This window comes from Narcine bancroftii, chromosome 14 (assembly GCF_036971445.1).
Source record: "Narcine bancroftii isolate sNarBan1 chromosome 14, sNarBan1.hap1, whole genome shotgun sequence".
In the NCBI taxonomy this organism is placed as follows: Eukaryota; Metazoa; Chordata; class Chondrichthyes; order Torpediniformes; family Narcinidae; genus Narcine; species Narcine bancroftii.
Window position 1 is genome coordinate 48683605 of NC_091482.1, and position 20071 is coordinate 48703675.

Genomic DNA, 20071 nt, shown 5'->3' on the forward strand with positions numbered 1-20071 from the left:
TGTAGGCAGGTGGGACAAATGTGGGTGGGACATTTTGATTGGCGTAGTCAGGTTGTGCTGAAGGACATGTTTCCATGCTGTATGACTCTATCACCCATTGCTGATTTTTCCTGATCACAATTTCCCCCAAAATATCCGGATCAATACAGGTCAACATACTGGGCAAAGTTGCTGTAGGGCTGCTTTCAATCTGTAAGGAGCTTGCATGTTCTCCCAGTGTCTGCGTAGGTTTCTTCCAGTTGCTCTGGCTTCCGCCCACCCTTCAAAATGTACCGGGAAAGGGGGAGGGGGAAGGGGGAGTAGGGAGGGAAGGGGGAGTCATACTTGTGCATCCATTTCTGAAAGGCTGATCAAGATACGGGCGATAAACCGCTGCCAGAAACCGACGGGCACAAAGTTCATCTTGAAGACTCTCTCGATGCAGCTGGTACCCTTCCTTCGTACATTACTGGTGTTGATTCCTGGCTTGGATGGCAGCAAATGCGGCAGGAGGTAACTGAAGAGAAAGCCATTGGTGCACATGTTAGCTTGGGGTGCATTCCACCACATGGACCCTCCCATCAAGGTGGCTGCGCAAAGCCCACCTCAATCCAAAATAACTCTTCATTCCTCATATCAAATATCTGTCGACCTCTGGCTTAAAAATACTCAAAGACTCTGCTTCCTGTGCAATAAATTCATAGAAAATAGGTGCAGGAGTGGTTATTCAGCCCATCGAGTCTGCTCTACCATCCAAAACAATCATGGCTGATCATACAAATCCAGTTTCCAATTTCTTGCCATACCCTTGATCCCATTAGTCAATAAGGCCACATCCAACTCCCTGTTGAATGCGTCTAATGAGCTGGCTTCAACAACTTTCTGTGACAGGGTCCACTCCTCTCCTCAACTCAATCTTGAACAGTTTATCTGTGACCTCCTTGTTCTGGACTTCCCCAACTTTTCCTGCATCTAACATGTCTGGCCCTGCCACCTGCATGCCTTTTGCAAATCTAAATGCAGTACATCCAGTGTTAAAAGCACCAGTTTGTATTAATTCTGCACGATGACAACAAACAATTAGCCACCCTATTTCTCTTGTATCTTCCCTGAGGGTTGCAAGCATTTGCAATCAAAAGCGGGAAAGTAAGAACAGTTGCAATTGATTTTAACGCTTGATAATGTACAGAAAACATTAAAAAGTACCATTCTCTATTAAACTAAAAAATGTGACTAAAACTGTGATCAGTTTGTGAATCGTAGAACATTGCAGAACAGTAAAGCACCTTCAGTCCATGACCTATATAAAGTATACTTACCCCCTCAAAAAAAACTAAACCCTCCCTACTTCATAACCCTCGATTTTTCTTTCATCCATGTGTCTCTCAAATGGCCCTATTGTTCCAGCCTCTGCCACCAGCCCTGGCAAGGCATTCCACAAATCTGTTAAAAAAAAACCTACCCCTGACGTCTCCCCCTTCAGATGTCCTCTGGTGTTTGCTACTCGCCCAGGGAAAAAGCTGACTGGCTACCTTATCTATACCGCTCGTAATCTTGTAGACCTCTATTAAATCACCTATCATCCATCTTCACACCAAAGAGCAAAGTCCCAATTCCGCTAACCTTGCGTCATTAGACATATTTTCCAATCCAGGAAGCATCCTGGTAAATCTGTCAAAACACAACGGTGGAGAAATTCAGCAGGTCCGTGCACGTTATACAGCAAAGATACATAAGCAATGTTTCGGGCTTGAGCCCTTCATCAAGGTCTGAGCAGAATGTTGGTTTTGCCCAAAACATTGGTTATTTGCTGCATGAGGTGCACAGTTTGACCTGCTGAGTTTCTCCAGCGCTGTGCTTTGACTTTAATGGCAGCTTCTCTAGATTTTCGTGTTAATCCTGGTAAATCATTCTCTCCCAAGCTTTCACATCCTTACTGCAATAAGGTGATCAAACCTGAACACAATTTTCGAAGTGTGATTTGTTAAACCAGTTAATGATGATCATTTTCTTTTTAACCCTTTTGACCTTGAGCACAAAGAGGAGAGAACGTCTTACCTGTGGCTGGCAATTGGAAGTGCAATCTCAAATTTGGCTAAGAACTGGAGGTACTGCTCTTCGGTCTGTTTTGTGAAGCCGGTTCCTTTGAGCAGTTTACTCAGTTCTGACACTTCTATCACTCCGTTGGTGACAAGAGAGCGTGACGCTTTGATATTGAATATTCTCTCCAAGCATTCAGATAGCCACACCGGATGCAGGAAGTAGAGATTGCACAGTCCGTGGCTTGTATCCGGGAAGTGCAGCAGGACGCCTGTCTCAATGAGAAAGCCAAGAGCTGCCAAAACAAACAGAAAGAACATATTCAGCTTAACCTTGAGCTGTTGACAACCAACACCCCCCCCCCCCCACACCATATCTTCCTTACATAACACGTGATTCCAATCAGAAGGCCACTGATCTGTTTCGAGGATATCGTGATTCTTCTTTTGCAGGTGTTGAATGGAAATGCACTGCGAAAATGGCAGCACTGCTGCAGAGAGCAGGGAGCAGGGACACAGCACACCCACCAGTTCCAGCCACCCAGTCCGATTGCCGTCAGCTCTGCACAGGCTTTAAGCAGTGGTTTCATTTTAAAATTCTGCAAGCATGGGGTCTGCTCCCAAGATGGTGGCACCTATGATCAGCAGCTGCCACGAGGGGCTGCAGACTCCGGGGAGCGGAGGACTGGTGTCGGGCGCCAGTAAAGGGGGAGACCAACCCCTGCTTGAGAAGGAGAAGCAGAGGAGATGACCCAGGAGATGGTGACCCCGGTAGTGGACCCATGAGGGGATTGAAGGCTGAAGAGCACACTGGTGGTGGGTTGTTGATGCCTCAAGGAACCCGTGCAGGTGACTGCATCAAGGGATTCACACCAGGCAGCAGATTACTGGAGACTGGCTTGAGACCGGCTGAAGGGGGACCAGGTATTAGAACTGGAATACGAGAGGGAACTGAGGGTGCTGAAGGTTTCCTGATCATGTGAGAGGTTCGGATCTGGAGCTTGGGCTGCTGGTGGTTTGGTCTGGACTCTGTGTGGTTGCGGGGGCTGTGGGAGTGTTGGAGGTGATTCCACGGACACTCTGGTGGGGGGGGGGAATTCTTTTTCTTCTCTTTCTTTGACTGTATGAGACGCTTCAGGCAATTTCTGCCAATGGCGAATTTGCCTGCCTTATGGAAAACTGCAAATAATATTGCACTCCCTTCATTGCATGACAATAAAGGGACCATCAATTTTGAGAAGATTGAGAAAAACAATATCAATGGATTTGTGCGAAGTGCGGAATTGGGAACACACGGGCTTCTTAAAGACCAATCAGCTGGTGGAGCCGCTGCCTCACAGTTCCAGTGACTCAGGTTCGATACTGAGCTCAAGTCCTGTCTGTGTGGAGCTTGTACGATGTCCCGTAACTGCATAGGCTTTCTCCAGTTTCTTCCCATGTGTACGGGTTGGGAGTGAATGGCCTTCTGCTGTGTGTAAGCAGCGTGGCCTTGTTTACATCCCCCTCTTTTGCACATTTCTTAAGTGCAGTCTTTTTTTTGCACTATCAATAAGTAGAAATTCTGCCTCAACCACAAAAAAAAGGAACACAGGGTTGTGTGAAGTCATGTATGTACTCCGAGAATGAATCTGAACTTTGAGAGGTGAAGGGAGCTGTGTGAGAAGTCTGCTGGGGTAATAGGCTATGCATGGGGTAAGATCAGTGTAAAAATAGATGGTTGGCAGTGATATTTACGAAAATGTCAACACAAATTACCCGTCTGTAAGTCTTCAAAGTCCTTGATATCATTCTCAGGAATTTGCTCCATGATCTCATGCAGTTGCTGGTCTGTTAAGTACTGGACCTCGTTGTCCTCACTTCTTCTCTGCTGTTCCTTCAGGACAGCAGCCCGCAGGTGGATGTAACTCCTCGGTATCTGGCGAGAAAATCAGCATTAACACAGCGGGGTCTTTCGGGACACCAGGAGGCCGCTTGCTCTGTGAAAGAGCGACCACATCCCACGCACGCTTCTCGCCCACATATCCCCCCCCTTGTTCTGGGAAGGCGAAGGGTGGCCCTGGTCAGCGCGGAGGGCCTGTCCCTGTCTATGAGAAACAGGTGGGCCATTTGGTCCATCGAGCCTTTTCTGCCATTTAACAAGATCGTGGGTGATCTAGCCACCTACCTGTCTTTTCCCCATAACCCTCAATTCTTCTGCTTTGCAAAAATCCATCTACCGGTAACAGCCTTTTCAATATATTAATTGGGGCAGCCTCCACTGCTTTCCTGGAGAGAGAATTCCACAGATTCATCGCTCTCTGGAAAAGTCAGTTCCTCCTCATCTCCATCCTAAACCTATTCCTTCAAGTCTTGAGGCCACGACCACTTGTTCTATGACCTATCCATCTTATATTTAAACCTATTTATGGAATTTGCTTTCACAGCATTTCACCTCTTAACTAGACCTGTTAACTTTACATCTATTTCTTCTGGTTATCCACCATGAAAGTACATAAATGTACAAGGCCCAAGTGCATCACACTCAATGAATTACCCCTGAAGTGTGATCACTGTCATAATGTAATGTAGTGGCCAGTTCATTTGAATGCAGCAAGTAACATTGTCAGGACCAGATGATGCTTTGAGGTTTAAGTGGATGTAGGCTGAGACAAAGACGTGGGTACAGGCGAACCCTGCTTTACAGCTCTCCAGGAGAAGGAAATTTGAGATGTGGAATAAAATTTGCTTTCACAGAATCTGTTTGAAAAAAATGTACATAAATACATACAAATTTTCTTTAAAAAAAAATTAAATGTAAACTTCGACCTACAGGCATGGTAACAGGCCATTTCAGCCCACAAGTCCGTGCCACCCAATTTGCACCCCATTAACCTATAGTTTACCTGTAAGTTTCGAATTGTGGGAGGAAACCGCAGCCCCCCCCCCGGGGAAATCACATGCAGATACAGGGATTCAAACCCTTGTCCCGATTGCTGGTGCTCTAAAGGCATGGCGCTAACTGCTACGCCAATCGTGCCGTCCTGTTTTTTATCAGCTTGAAGATGTGGCCCTAAGGTTGGCGTCACCCAGTTCAGGAACTCATAGTGTCATTCCCCCCTCCCCTCCACCAACCCTCCATTGACCTCCTCCCGTACCAGACCATACAGAATTCTTAGCAATGTTTTTTGTTCTAATACTACCCGTAAATCGTAATTCCCGTATATCACTGGATGTAATGGCAATAGTAGTTAGATAAACAACAAGCAAAATTAAAATTACACCTTTAAATCATTTTGTAAAATCTTTCTACATTGAATTACAACATTATTAGTAACTGAGCGGAAGTCTTTTTTTATTTTTCTCCCTTTAATTACTACTTCATTCTCAAAAATGTTATTGATACAGGTTCATAAATACTAATGACCACTATATTGTAGCTTAAACACCAGAAAATTTGACAAACGCAGTGACGGTAAGAACACCAGCAGCAACAACAACAACAGCGTGTGCTTGTAGCACGTGCAGACGAAATCACATGATTCGAAGCCTCGCTGTCATTGGGTAATAATGACAGCTCTGACCGGAGTGCATTAGAACATTCAAAAAGTAAATGAGCATCAAGTTTTAGCCATGTAGGTCTGTTGATACACGTAAGCTGGGCTGTTATAACTAACTACAGGGATATTTTTATAAATTTCTGCTGAAACACTGCACAAAAATTTGATAGACAGTTATTTTGGTGTCACCCAGTGTAGTCCGCACCCCGCTAGTGATGCCAGTGTACTGAAGATCATGTTTTCTGAGAACGCAACACTACATACTGCGGAGGTTGTCTGCAGTCTGGAAGGGGTTACTTTACGTTAATGGGGAAAAAACCGATGGATGGGGCATGTTATCCACCTCGGCAGAGAGAACATTGTTTAACTGCAGAATATGGAGAGCACTGCTGTATGGAGACACCTGGGCATCCTTGTACACAAATCACAAAGTTAGCATGCAAGCCCAGTACTGTGCTCACTGAGAGACTGAAGTGGGCAAGGCTACTGGCCACCATCACGTTACCCTTCTACAGAGGCCTGATCAGGAGCGTCCTCGCCAGCTGCATCACGGTGTGCTAGGGTTGCTGCAGAGAATGGATCAGAAGTCAATCCACAGCACCACGAATAGCAGAGAGGATCACTGGGGTCTCCTTTTCACTCCCCCTCCCCCAATCAACACGATCTACCGGGATCGTTGTCTGAAGAGGGCACGCAAGATCATTGAGGACCCCTACCACGCTGCACACAGCATCCTTCAGCAGTTCCCGGTGGGAATGAGATACAGGAGGATCAGAGCCAGCACCACCAGGCTGAGAAACGACGTCTTCCGGCGGCCAGTGAGAACGGTGAACTATCAATGAAACTGCTCACACGAACTATCCGAGACACTACTAGGCAAGGATTATGGAGTCAGGTAAGAAAGTGGAATCAAGGTCAGGTCAGCCACGATTTCCTTGAATGGAGAAAATCATAGCCTCTCTCCGATCCAGCCTCAACTCTACATTGGCACTCCTTTCCGACCCCAGAATCCCTGTCTGTAAAGTAGGCAAAAATTTTGGAATCTCTTCAATAACATAGAGAACCTTTAGAAGCACAATTTTTCAAATATTCCTGACCCTCAGGGGAAATTTCCCATTGCAAATTCTGAAGCCTTTCCCACTCTGTGAAGTTACCATGTTAAGCCTCCTATCAATTGTATAAATTTAAATAAAATCATCTCATACCAAAGAGCACTGACCCTTCGTTCTAAAAATGATCTTTCTGTGACTTGCCAACAATGCAGATTTATTCCTCCTTCAAAAAAAAAAAGGATATAAAACCTCCACACGGCACTCAACGTACCCTCCACCGCTGACTGGCCTGCTTCATCCCGTTGGTAGCACGCCGTTTTTCCGGAGTTAATTTATCATCTGATTGCACAAGTACAACCGACGAAACAGCGTTCTCCGGTTCTTGGTGCCAAATGTGCAGACACACAACCAGACAATACATATGCAGGACCAATATACATATATAAAAATATACAAATATTGTTTAATATGTAGTCGTGTCCTTCCTTGAAATTGCACGAGTTCCTGTGCCTTTTCAATTTGCAGGAAAAAAAACGACCAGTGCTCCAATTGCACCCTAACACACATTAAATCAGGTTCCAGCTTCTGTCCTCTCTTTGAACCCCATGATCCCAGTCATCAGACTCAGGACCTCCATACAGCTCACTTGGAGATTCAATGCTTTATTCCCTCTGCCTCTTCTTCTCATTGCCCTGTTCTCTGCTCCCACAATCCTTCTCAGGCTGATCTGCAACTTTCAGATCCTCCGGATTTGACTGCATTTAGCTTGGAGGTTTTCCATTTTGCACGTAAGGGCAGCAGGGTTAGCAATAGTGGTTAGCGCGACTCCTTTACAGCGCCAGCGGCCCAGGTTTGAATCTGGTGCTGTATGTAAGGCAATTGTACGCTCTCCCCGTGTCTGTGCGAGTTTCCTCTGGGTGCTCCGGTTTCCTTCCACCCTTCAAAACGTACAGGGGTTGTAGGTTAATTGGGCGGCACAGGCTCGTGCATCAAAAGGGCCTGTCCCTGTGCTGTATGTCTAAACTTAAAATGTTAAAAATTCTCTCTCGGTTGCAATCTGCTTTCCATTTGCAGTTGTTTGGAACTGCCTGTTATTCAGCAGTACTGCAATGGTGAACTTGGCAATGGTGAACTTGGCAATGCTCCACATGTCTTCACAAATGGAATAAAGTGCAAGTAAAATCAGAAGTAAAATATGACTTCAGAGAATTTCTCTCAGCCCATTTTGGGCTGAGAGAAATGGGTGGGGATAAAGATGGGATTGGACTCACCTGTATGAGATTCCCAAGAGTGCCAGCCAACTGGGAATGCCCGGAAGGGCAACCGGTGGTGTTTCCCCCCTGCATTCACCCTAGATGACATTTACTGTCTGAATCAAAGGGTGAGATTGATCATTTGATTGAACATTCCAGACTAACATTCCCAGAGACCGCTGGGGGTGGGAAATGGGGTTGTATAGAGATCTACTTGAGATGTAGTACAGTAGATATCCATTTCGCGAATGGGTCTTAAACCCCCACTCTCACTCCTTGCTTTCTCCCCAAGCGGCATCAGTGTTCTTAAGGAGGCTACAATTGAATCTGCATTTTATTCCAGTATTGTACTTGTGGGGCTGAAATGGCCTGTTACCCTGCTGTATGTCTAAATTAAAAATTAAAAGGTTGACCACCCCTCCTCCAGTTCCTTTGCTAATAACATTAAACCTCCATCTTCTCATTAATGATGCTTCTGCCACAAGGATCAGTGCCTCTCAGGGCCTTCAGGCCACTGCTTCTCTTGCTTGTCCACAAACTTGCTTGTCCGTCATTCCCAAAACCATTCCGATCATTTCCCAACTGTCTGACAGCTTGCCTTTTAAAGAAAAGTGGAAGTACCGGTAATGTTCACATCCCATTACCAGAACAAGGTCAAGTAATGTGGGTAGCATGGTTGTACCACAAGGCAGCAGAGATCAATCTCTGGTGATTGTAAGGGACATTGCCTTCACTTTCAAGAGAGAGCCACAATGCAGACAGAGCCTGCTAATATTTAGCAGAGACTTAAATACTCACGTATTGTTGGTTTTAAAATAAAGAGAGATTTTAGCCACTTGCCAGTGAACAATATCTTGCTGTTACATAACTACTGGCTATAATGTATTTCACAAGATCTTCCAAACAGAGTTCAAATGAAATCTGACAGAAATTTAGTAAGACAAAAAATACTGAGTTAATAAAATGACAGGTTATGTTTGTCCATTTAAAAAAAAAGTTTTGGAAGTTTACTCATGAACAACTGAGGAAAAGTTAGTTCTAAAAACTTCACTTGGCAGAGGGGAGGATTCACTCTGCTAAGTCGGACATAGAGAGAATGTGATCATTTTTTTCCCCCACTATTGAGTCTTTTGCATTCCTCGTCTCTTTTTAATTCGGTTCAGCCTCCTGCGGTAGTTGCTTTGGTTTTCAAAAACGTTCAGCTGCAGCAGGTAGGAATTTTTTTGCACGTGGACACCGTCCAATGAGAATGACAAAAGACCCGTCGTTATCACTCAGGAGTAAAACACAAAAGTCTGCAGACACTGTAATTGACGGAAAAATGCAATGCAGGGGAAATTATCCTGTGGGATTAGACGAAATGAGTGTTTGATGGATTCAATGGGCCAAAGGGCCTGTTTCTGTGCCGTATCTGTCTAACTTGCTGGAATTTAGAAGAATGAGAGGGGATCTTATAGAAACGCATAAAATCGTGAAACGCAGAGATAAGATAGAGGTAGGTAAGTTGTTCCCATTATTGGGGGAGGCTAGAACTAGGGGACATAGCCTCAAGACTCAGGGGAGTAGATTTAGGACAGAGATGCGGAGGAACTGGGGAATCTATGGAATTTGCTGTGCATTGAAACAGTGGAGGCAACTTCAGTAAAATATATTTATTCAATTACGGTGGCAAAGATAGGGTCTCTCAGAACACAAGGATTCATTCACATTTATCATCATCTGATTGTATAAGTATAACTCGCCGAAACACTGTGCAAAACACGCAGACACATAACCAAACACAAGACACATATGAGCAAACAATAGATATGCAGGACAAGTATTCATATATATAAGTAAATATTGATTCACGAATAAGAGAGTCGTGGATGGTCAGTGTGAGCAGTTCCTTTGGTCGTCCAGCATTTTCAACGTCTGTGGGAAGAGGCTGTTCCTCACTCTGGTGATGCTGGCTCAGATACTCCAGTATCCCTTTCCCACAGATAGAAGAAGAAGCCGTGTGCAGGGTGGAAGGGGGTCCTCAATGATTATATGCGTCCTCTTCAGATGATGATCCCAGGAAATCACGTTGATCGCGGGGGGGGGGGGGGGGGGGTGATCCTCTCTGCTGCTCTAATGGTCCTGCGGATTGACCTCCATTCATTGAAAACATGTGGTTTCATTAACAATCCTTACGTATTTCAATTACACACACTCATCAAGGACATCTTTGGGTGCCCTGCACTGACTGGAGCAGTAACATTTGCGAGTCCCCTTGCATTGATATCTTTGCAGCAATGATTCACTGGAGAGAGCCTTTGTACTTCCTCGCATTTTGGCCAGCTCTCCACATTCCGTTCAGCTGGCTAATCAACAAGATCTGGAGGAGCTGAAGTTAATGGAGGAGGCGTTTGATAGACTTGAGCTAAAAGACTTGGCACTGGCCAAAAGAACTTCTGCATATCTGCACTGGTTCTTACATTACTGGCACCACATCCTGTCCTGAGTCAGACCCAGCGACAAGCGCACCAAACAATTAGGATGCATCTTAACTTAAGGCCCCTGACGTATTTGCCGGCAGCCTTGCTCAGGCAGAAATCAGAGCAGGCCTGCCACATCATCGACTGACAGGGGTTTGGAGAGGAGACAAGTTGAAAGGAAGCCCAAGACAGTGGATCTTTCCACAGAGCGCTTCAGATGTCATGATCATTCTCACTATTTGTGATATGGATCCTCATCTCAGAATCAGAATTTATTGTCATGAACAAGACATGAGATTCGCTATTTTTACAGCAGCGTTACAGTCCAGATATTCATATTATAAACCATCTTACATCATTACTATAAAAAACATAAATAATACTGCACAAAAAGTAAGGCAGTGTCTTTGGTTCATTGATTATTCAGGAATCTGATGGCAGAGGGGAAGAAGCTGTCCTTGTGCCACTGAGGGCTCATCTTTAGACTCCTGTGCCCTTTCCCCGATGGCAGCAGAAATGAAGAGGGCATGGCCTGGGTGGTGAGGGTCTTTGAGGATAGAGGCTGCTTTTTTAAGGCACCGCCTCTTGTAGATGTCCTTGGTGGAGTGAAGTCTGGTGCCTGTGATGTCTCAGGCCAAGTTAAAAAACCCCTGGAGTTTATTCTTTCCCTGAGAGTTGGCGCCTCCACACCAGGCAGTGGTGCAGCCAGCCAGAATGCTCTCCACGGTCCACCTGTAGACATTTACGAGAGTCTTCAGTGACGTCCCCAATCTCCTCAGACACTTCACAAAGTTTAGCTGCTGGCAAACCTTCATTTTGATTGCATCAACATGGAGGCTCCAGGACAGATCCTCGGAGATGTTGACACCCAGGAATTTGAAGTTCTTGACCCTTTCCACTACTGAGCCCTCGATGAGGATTCCTCGTGAAGTTCACAATCATCTCCTTGGTTTTGCTGACATTGAGCGCCAGGTTGTTGTTGTTACACCATTCAATGAGCTGATCTATCTCTCTCCTGTACACTTCCTCATTGCCAGTTGTGATTCTGCCAAAAACTGTGGTGTCATCTGCAAACTTGTGGATAGCATTGGAATTGTGTCTGGCCACACAGGCATGGGTGTATAACGAGTAGAGCAGTGGGCTAAGCACACATCCTTGGGGTGGGTCTCGCACACATCCTTGGGGTGGGCCTATGTTGATGATCAGTGAGGAGGAGACGCTGTTTCCAATTCGTCTGTCTTCGATTAGTTTGTAGCTTCTTGACCAGCACTGAGGGAATAATGGTAGTGAAGGCCAAACTGTAGTCTATAAGAGCAGCCGTATGCATGAATTGCTGTTTGAGGTGATCCAGAGCTGAGTGGAGAGCCAGTGACATTGCACCTACTGTGGAGCAATTGTGACGATCGGCAAATTGCAGCTGGTCCAGATGTTTGGTTAGGTACATGTTAATTTTGGCCATGACCAGCCTCTCGAGGCATTACAGCATCACAGTAGAAGTTGGTGCTACTGGGCGGTAGTCATTGAGGCAGCCCACACTACTCTTCTTGGATACCGGGATGATTGATGCCCTTTTGAAGCTGGTGGGTACCTCTGACTGCATCAATGAGAGGTTGAAAATGTCTGTGAACACTCCGGCTAGTTGGCTGGTGCAGATTTTCAGTTCCCTGCCAGGTACGCCATCAGGTCCTGACGCCTTGCAAGGGTTCACCCTCTTGAATGATACTCTAATTTTGCTCTAAGAGACAAATATCACAGGGTCCTCAGCCTTTTCAGGGATTCAAGTAGGCACTGTTTGGTTCTTCTTCTCAAAGTGAGCACAGAAGGTGTTCAAATTATTGGGTAGTGAAGCATCGCAGCCATCTTTAGTGTTCGCCCTCACTTTGTAGGCTGTAATGGCCTGCACTCCCTGCAATACCTGGCACGTCTCTGTCTCGGTCTCTAGCTTCCTCTGGAATTGCCACTTTGCTACAGAGATGGCCTTCCACAGGTCATGCCTGGACTTCTTGTAAAGATCCCAATCTCCGGCCTTGTTCTCGCCCTCAGCAGGTGGCGAATCCTCTGATTCGCCCAGAGCTTCTGGTTGGGGAATACCCGGTGTGCACGTGTGGGAAAACACTCATCCGCACAGGTCTTGATGAAGTCAGTGACACCTGTTGCATATTCATTCAAGTCTATGGATGAGTTCTTGAATATGTTCCTTTCCACTGATTCAAAGCAGCCTTATGGGGATGTTAACAGTTTAAGAAGCGTGCAATAGTTCCAACTCACTGCATCAATATCTGTAAGGGTATTGATTGATGGATCACCAACATTTGGTCTATCCTTAATCAATTAGGTGCAAGGGTGGGAAACAGTCACGTAGTGGCTCAGGCAGGAGGATATCTGTGGTCCAGGCTAGTGGAGTGTGTGGGGCAAGTGGGAAGCATGAACTGGGCTCACATTGGTCGCGTGTCCTCTGACATCTGATAGAAGGAGAATGGAATTTCGCTTTGGTTCTCAAAGATTTCACAGGTCTTCATGCTTTGGGGAATTTTATGCTTCTGTGGAAACTAGGTGCCAGTGATGGACTCCTTCAAATGTTCATTAATCAATTCTCCCTCGACATACACCCATCCCTGCATTCTCACCAAACGAATAGTCAAAAGACATTTAATTAATTGTTACAGTCAAATAGGTACAGTAAAACCCCTGTTATTCAAGCAACTGGCAGTCTCAAGCAACCAGAAAAAAAAGCAGATATAGGTTAAAAAATACAGATTTAAAATTTTTAAAATTAGTTCACCAATCCATGCAACATGCGATCTTAAGCAACCGGAAAATTCACTTATCCAACATCTACCAATCTCTTTTTTTTATTTTTCACACTATAAACCACATTGATCAAGACACATACATTTTTCTTTTCAAATATATACAGTGTCGTTTTCTCTCCCCCCCCCCTTCCCATCCCACCCTCCCTACCTCCCCTCCCATTCATTTAAAGTTCAGAATCTAAGATACATTAAACCCGTCAAACAATGTTGTCACTCAATAAAAATAAAAAAGAAATTCCACTGAGTCAATTCTTTTTATTTCCTTCTCCTTCTGTCATTTTAGGTGGTAGATGTCCCCGGTAGGTTTTCTCTATTGTGTTTCATGTATGGCTCCCATATTTGTTCAAATATTGTAATATTATTTCTTAAATTATGTTATTTTTTCTAATGGAATACATTTATTCATTTCTATATACCATTGTTGTATTCTCAAGTTATCTTCTAATTTCCAGGCTGACATAATACATTTTTTTGCTACAGCTAGGGCTATCCTAACAAATCTTTTTTGTGCACCATCCAAATCAAGTCCAAATTCTTTGTTTTTTATGTTACTTAGGAAGAAGATCTCTGGGTTTTTTGATATATTGCTTTTTGTGATTTTATTTAATATCTGGTTTAGATCTTTCCAAAATTTTTTCACTTTCTCGCATGTCCAGATTGCATGAATTGTTGTTCCCATTTCCTTTTTACAGTGAAAACATCTGTCAGATACTGTTGGGTCCCATTTATTTAACTTTTGAGGTGTAATGTATAACCTGTGTATCCAATTATATTGTATCATACGTAACCTCGTGTTTATTGTATTTCTCATAGTTCCTGAGCATAACTTCTCCCATGTTTCCTTCTTTATCTTTATGTTTAAATCTTGTTCCCATTTTTGATTAGTTTTACCATTTGTTTCCTCATTCTCCTTTTCTTGCAGTTTAATATACATAAATTTTTTGATTATCATTGTGTCTGTAATCACATATTCAAAATCACTTCCCTCTGGTAACCTCAGACTGCTTCCCAATTTGTCCTTCAAGTAGGATTTCAGTTGGTAGTATGCCAACACTGTATCGTGAGTTATATTATATTTATCCTTCATTTGTTCAAAGGATAATAATTTATTTCCTGAAAAGCAATTTTCTATTCTTTTGATCCCTTTTTTCTCCCATTCTCTAAAGGAAAGGTTATCCATTGTAAAAGGGATTAGCTGATTTTGCATCAGTATTAGTTTTGGTAATTGATAATTTGTTTTATTCCTTTCTACATGAATCTTCTTCCAAACATTGAGCAGATGATGTAATACTGGAGAATTCCTACGTTGTACCAATTTTTCATCCCATTTATATAATATATGTTCAGGTATCTTCTCCCCTATTTTATCTAGTTCTAATCTAGTCCAATCTGGCTTTTCCCTTGTTTGATAAAAATCTGATAGGTATCTTAATTGTGCGGCTCTATAATAATTTTTAAAGTTTGGCAGTTGTAAGCCTCCTTGTTTATACCATTCTGTTAATTTATCTAGTGCTATCCTCGGTTTCCGCCCTTTCCATAAAAATTTCCTTATCATTTTCTTTAACTCCTTGAAGAATTTCTCCGTCAAGTGTATTGGCAATGCCTGAAATAGGTATTGTATCCTTGGGAAAATGTTCATTTTAATACAGTTTATCCTTCCTATTAGTGTTAGTGGTAAGTCTTTCCAATGCTCTAAGTCGTCCTGTAATTTTTTCATTAGTGGATAATAATTGAGTTTATATAGATGGCCGAGGTTTTTATTTATTTGTATACCTAGGTATCGTATTGCTTGCATTTGCCATCTGAAATTTTGAGAAATCCGCATTATTCATTGGCATTGCTTCACTTTTATTTGCGTTAATCTTGTATCCTGACACTTCTCCATATTCCTTCAATTTCTTATGTAATTCTTTTATTGATATTTCTGGTTCTGTTAAATATACTATAACGTCATCTGCAAATAAACTGATTTTATATTCCTTGTCTTTTATTTTTATTCCTTTTATTTTATTTTCTGTTCTTATCAGTTCTGCTAGTGGTTCTATAGCCAACGCGAACAATAAGGGTGATAGTGGGCATCCCTGCCTTGTTGATCTGCTTAAGTTAAATTGCTTTGATATATATCCATTTACTGTCACTTTCGCCAATGCCCCCTTATATAATGCTTTAATCCAATTAATATATTTCTCTGGTAAACTGAATTTTTGTAGTACTTTGAATAAATAATTCCATTCTACTCTGTCAAAGGCCTTCTCTGCGTCCAAAGCAACCGCTACTGTTGGAGCTTTATTTCCTTCTACTGCATGAATTAAGTTAATACATTTACAAATATTGTCTGTTGTTCGTCTTTTTTTAATAAATCCAGTTTGGTCTAGATTTACTATTTTTGGTACATAGTCAGCTAATCTGTTTGCTAATAGTTTAGCTATTATCTTATAATCTGTGTTAAGTAAAGATGTTGGTCTATATGACGCTGGTGCGAGTGGATCTTTCCCTGTCTTTGGTATTACTGTAATTATTGCTGTTTTGCATGAATCTGGTAAGCTCTGTGTTTTATCAATCTGGTTGATTACTTCCAGGAGGGGAGGAATTAATAAATCTTTAAATGTTTTATAGAATTCTATTGGGAATCCATCCTCTCCTGGTGTTTTATTATTCAGTAGTTTTTTTATTATCTCTTGTATTTCTACTATTTCAAATGGTTCTGTTAATTTATTTTGTTCCTCTATTTGTAATTTCGGTAGTTAAATTTTAGTTAAAAATTCATCTATTTTGTCTTCTTTCCCTTCGTTTTCAGTTTGGTATAATTGTTCGTAGAATTCTCTGAAATTTTCATTAATCTCCGTTGGATTATATGGGATTTGTTTGTCTTTTTTCCTTGATGCCAATACCATTCTCTTAGTTTGTTCTGTCTTAAGCTGTCATGCTAGAATTTTATGTTTTTTCTCCTAGTTCATAATATTTCTGTTTTTTCTTCATTATGTTCTTCTCCACCTTATATGTTTGTAGTGTTTCATATTTTATTTTTTTATCTGCCAATCCTCTTCTTTTAGTTGTGTCTTCCTTCATTGCTAATTCTTTTTCTATATTTGCTATTTCCCTTTCCAACTGCTCTGTTTCCTGATTGTAGTCCTTCTTCATCTTGGTTACATAACTTATTATTTGCCCACTAATGAATGCTTTCATTGCGTCCCATAGTATAAACTTATCTACCACTGATTCCGTCTTTACTTCAAAATACTTTTTAATTTGTCTTTCAATGAATTCTCTAAAATCCTGCCTTTTAAGTAGCATGGAGTTTAATCTCCATCTATACATTCTTGGAGGGATGTCCTCTAACTCTATTGTCAATATCAGGGGTGAATGGTCCGATAATATTCTAGCTTTATATTCTGTTTTTCTTACTCTGTCTTGCATACGAGCTGATAACAGGAATAGGTCTATTCTTGAGTATGTTTTATGTCTACCCGAATAATATGAATATTCCTTTTCCTTTGGGTGTTGTTTCCTCCATATATCCAAAAGTTGCATTTCTTGCATCGATTTAATTATAAATTTGGTTACTTTGTTCTTTCTGTTAATTTTTTTCCCAGTTTTATCCATGTTTGAATCCAAATTAAGGTTGAAATCCCCTCCTATTAGTATGTTCCCTTGCTTATCTGCTATCTTCAAAAAAATATCTTGCATAAATTTTTGATCTTCTTCGTTAGGTGAAGAAAATAAAGTGAAAGTAAAGGTGGGAAGAAAATGGCAGCGAAGAAAGAAAAGTCGAAAGCAACGGGAAGAAGAGTAAATTCCAAAACTCCGAATATATCTGACATTTTATCATTACGTATCTCCCTGCTGGATCTATTATTTCCTCTTCTATTTTAAATGGCACATTTTTACTGATTAATATAGCTACTCCTCTAGCTTTTGAATTATATGACGCTGCTGTTACATGTCCTACCCAACCTCTCTTTAATTTTTTGTGCTCCATTTCAGTTAAATGTGTTTCTTGCACGAATGCTATATCAATTTTTTCTTTTTTCAGTAAATTTAGCAGTTTCTTCCTTTTGATTTGGTTATGTATTCCGTTAATATTTAAAGTCATATAGTTCAACGTAGCCATTTCATACTTTGTTTATCTTTCCTTTCCGTTTCCTCATCATCACCTTTCCTTCTTATCCATTTCTGCTTTCTTGTTTTGAACACTTTATAAGACAACATTTCTAAAACATCAAACATTTCCCTTATTCTCCTATCTAAAATTTCTTTAACCCCACTATCCCCTCCCCTTCCTGAGTTGCCCTTTATCCCTTGTTGGGCAACCACATCTCCCCTCTCCATTTGGATTTGCGAATTCACTTGCAAGCGTCAACTGATTTCGCAGTGACCGTAACTCTTCCCCACCCATCCCCCCCAGAAAAGATTTTAATTTTCATATATAACAAAGGTCACTCTCTTAATTCCCTCCTTACTTCCTCTCTTCCCTTTCTTTCCCTTATTAATTCTCATCTATACTCTATATATTTTCCTTTAAATACGGATACACACATGCACACACATATATACATACACACACACATATATATATATGTGTGTGTGTATGTGTGTGTGTATGTATATATGTGTGTGCACATATATATCACATATACCACATATCGCGGTCATTTTTACTCTCGTTACATGTCTTCATCTCTCTGTCTGTTTTGTAGTTGTTCTGCAAATTCTCGTGCTTCCTCCGGATCCGAGAATAGTCTGTTTTGCTGCCCTGGAATAACTATTTTAAGTACCGCTGGGTACTTTAGTATAAATTTATATCCTTTTTTCCATAGGATCGCTTTTGCTGTATTAAACTCCTTTCTCTTCTTCAGGAGTTCAAAACTTATGTCTGGATAGAAAAAAAATTTTTGACCTTTGTATTCCAGTGGCTTTTTGTCTTCTCTTATTTTCTTCATTGCTTTCTCCAATATATTTTCTCTTGTTGTATATCTTAGGAATTTTACTAAAATGGATCTTGGTTTTTGTTGTGGCTGTGGTTTCGGGGCTAATGTTCTATGTGCCCTTTCTATTTCCATTTCTTCCTGTAATTCTGGTCTTCCTAAGACCCTGGGGATCCAATCTTTTATAAATTCTCTCATATTCTTGCCTTCTTCATCTTCCTTAAGGCCCACTATCTTTATATTATTTCTTCTATTATAATTTTCCACTATATCTATCTTCTGAGCTAACAGCTCTTGTGTCTCTTTAACTTTTTTATTAGATTCTTCTAATTTCTTTTTTAAGTCCTCTACTTCCATTTCTATGGCTGTTTCTCGTTCTTCCACCTTGTCCACTCTTTTTCCTATATCTGACATGACCATCTCTAATCTATTCATTTTTTCTTCTGTACTTTTAATTCTTCTTTTTATTTCACTAAATTCTTGTGTTTGCCATTCTTTTACTGATTCCATATATTCTTTAAAAACAAATATCCATTGTCTTGCCTTTCCCTTCTTCTTCCATTTCTCTATGTTCTTCTTCTTCTTCCTCTGGGTTGGTCATCTGTTGTTTCCTTGTTTTCTTTTTACTCTCTTCTTTCTTGTTCTCATTGTTTTCTATGTTCTATGTTGTGTTGTAGCTGTCATTCTCAGCTGTGGCGATCGACTCCTCAGCTGGTCCCCCCTCCCGTCTGTGTTTTTTTGTCATGCGCGGTTGCGCACTTTTGCTTGGCTCCGCGAGCCATTTTTGTAGTCCCGAGCTCGGGACTTCGACTGACCTTAGGGAGCGGGCTTCTCTCTCCGCGGCGGGCCTCCTTGGACAGGTAAGGCCTTCACCTTCTTCTTCCGACGTCCTTTCTTCTTCTCTTCTTCCCGTTGCTTTCGACTTTTCTTTCTTCGCTGCCATTTTCTTCCCACCTTTACTTTCACTTTATTTTAATTTTTATGTTTGTGCCTTTGTGTTTTGTGTTTTTTTTAAACTTTTCCGGAGAGGGCTGGAGTTCCCCGACCGGCCACTACTCCATCACGTGACTCCTCCTAGCATCTACCAATCTCCATGGATGCCAGATACCAGGGGTTTTACTATATATTTAAAAACAATTCAAATGGTGCACACTAAATTACTCATGTGGAAAGAGATAATAAATATAAAAGAGAGATAATAAACAACACAAGTATCTCAGTGGGTATGAATTTCCCCGCTTTGCTGTGGGCAACCTATCGTCACTTCCTTGCACCATCATATCAAATGCTGACCCCAGGTCTTCACAGTGAAGCAGCTGAAAGGGGAAGAAGAATTGAGGAGACTTGCCTGTGTGGAGAGCTGTGGCATGGATTGCTCTACAAAGCCAAGAAGAAGGCAGGGATAGCTGGGACCCGTAGGGGAAAGTGCAACGAGTCAAAGGAGAAGTTATTCCCACAGACTGCTGAATGATTGATGAACCGCTCATACAAACCCTCCGTGACTCAACTATTTAAATTTAGACATACAGCTTGGCAAAAGTCCATTTTGACCTACAAGCCCATGCTGCTCAATTTACCCAATTAACTTACACTTTGAACAGTAGGAGGAAACCGGAGACCCCAGAGGAAACACATGCAGACATGGAGAGAACGTACAAACTCCTTACAGACAACGCGGGTTTCGAACCCTGGTCCCTAGCACTGTAAAAGCGTTGCGCGAATTGCTACGCTAACCGCGCCGGCCAACAATATTATTTATTTATTTTTATGTTGTATGGAAGTATTGTGGATGTGTATGTCTGTATATATGTTAAGTCTGCATGTAATGTTTTCAGTATGTTGCACTGAGGACCAGAGAAGGCTGTTTTGCAGGTTGTACTTGTTACAATCGGATGATAAATATACATGAACAAGCCCTGCAAGGCAGACGAAGGTGGTGGAGGAGGGGAACTGACTGGACGTGTGATTGAGGGAGAAACAGAGGGCTTTGAGACCTGCTGTACGGGGGGGATAGA

General features: G+C 42.0%; 1 protein-coding gene across 8 annotated transcripts in view; it reads right to left on the reverse strand.

Moving 5' to 3' along the window:
* The window catches only part of lrrk1 (leucine-rich repeat kinase 1), a 151120-nt gene that overhangs the window by 33623 nt on the left and 97426 nt on the right, over positions 1-20071 (reverse strand). For all 8 annotated transcript variants that reach the window (XM_069911448.1, XM_069911447.1, XM_069911444.1 and 5 more), the window contains 3 exons: positions 3774-3933; positions 2038-2314; positions 325-496 (listed from right to left, as the gene is read on the reverse strand). In XM_069911448.1, coding sequence (XP_069767549.1) covers positions 325-496; positions 2038-2314; positions 3774-3933 — 609 coding nt within the window. The remainder of the gene's footprint in view (positions 1-324; positions 497-2037; positions 2315-3773; positions 3934-20071) is intronic.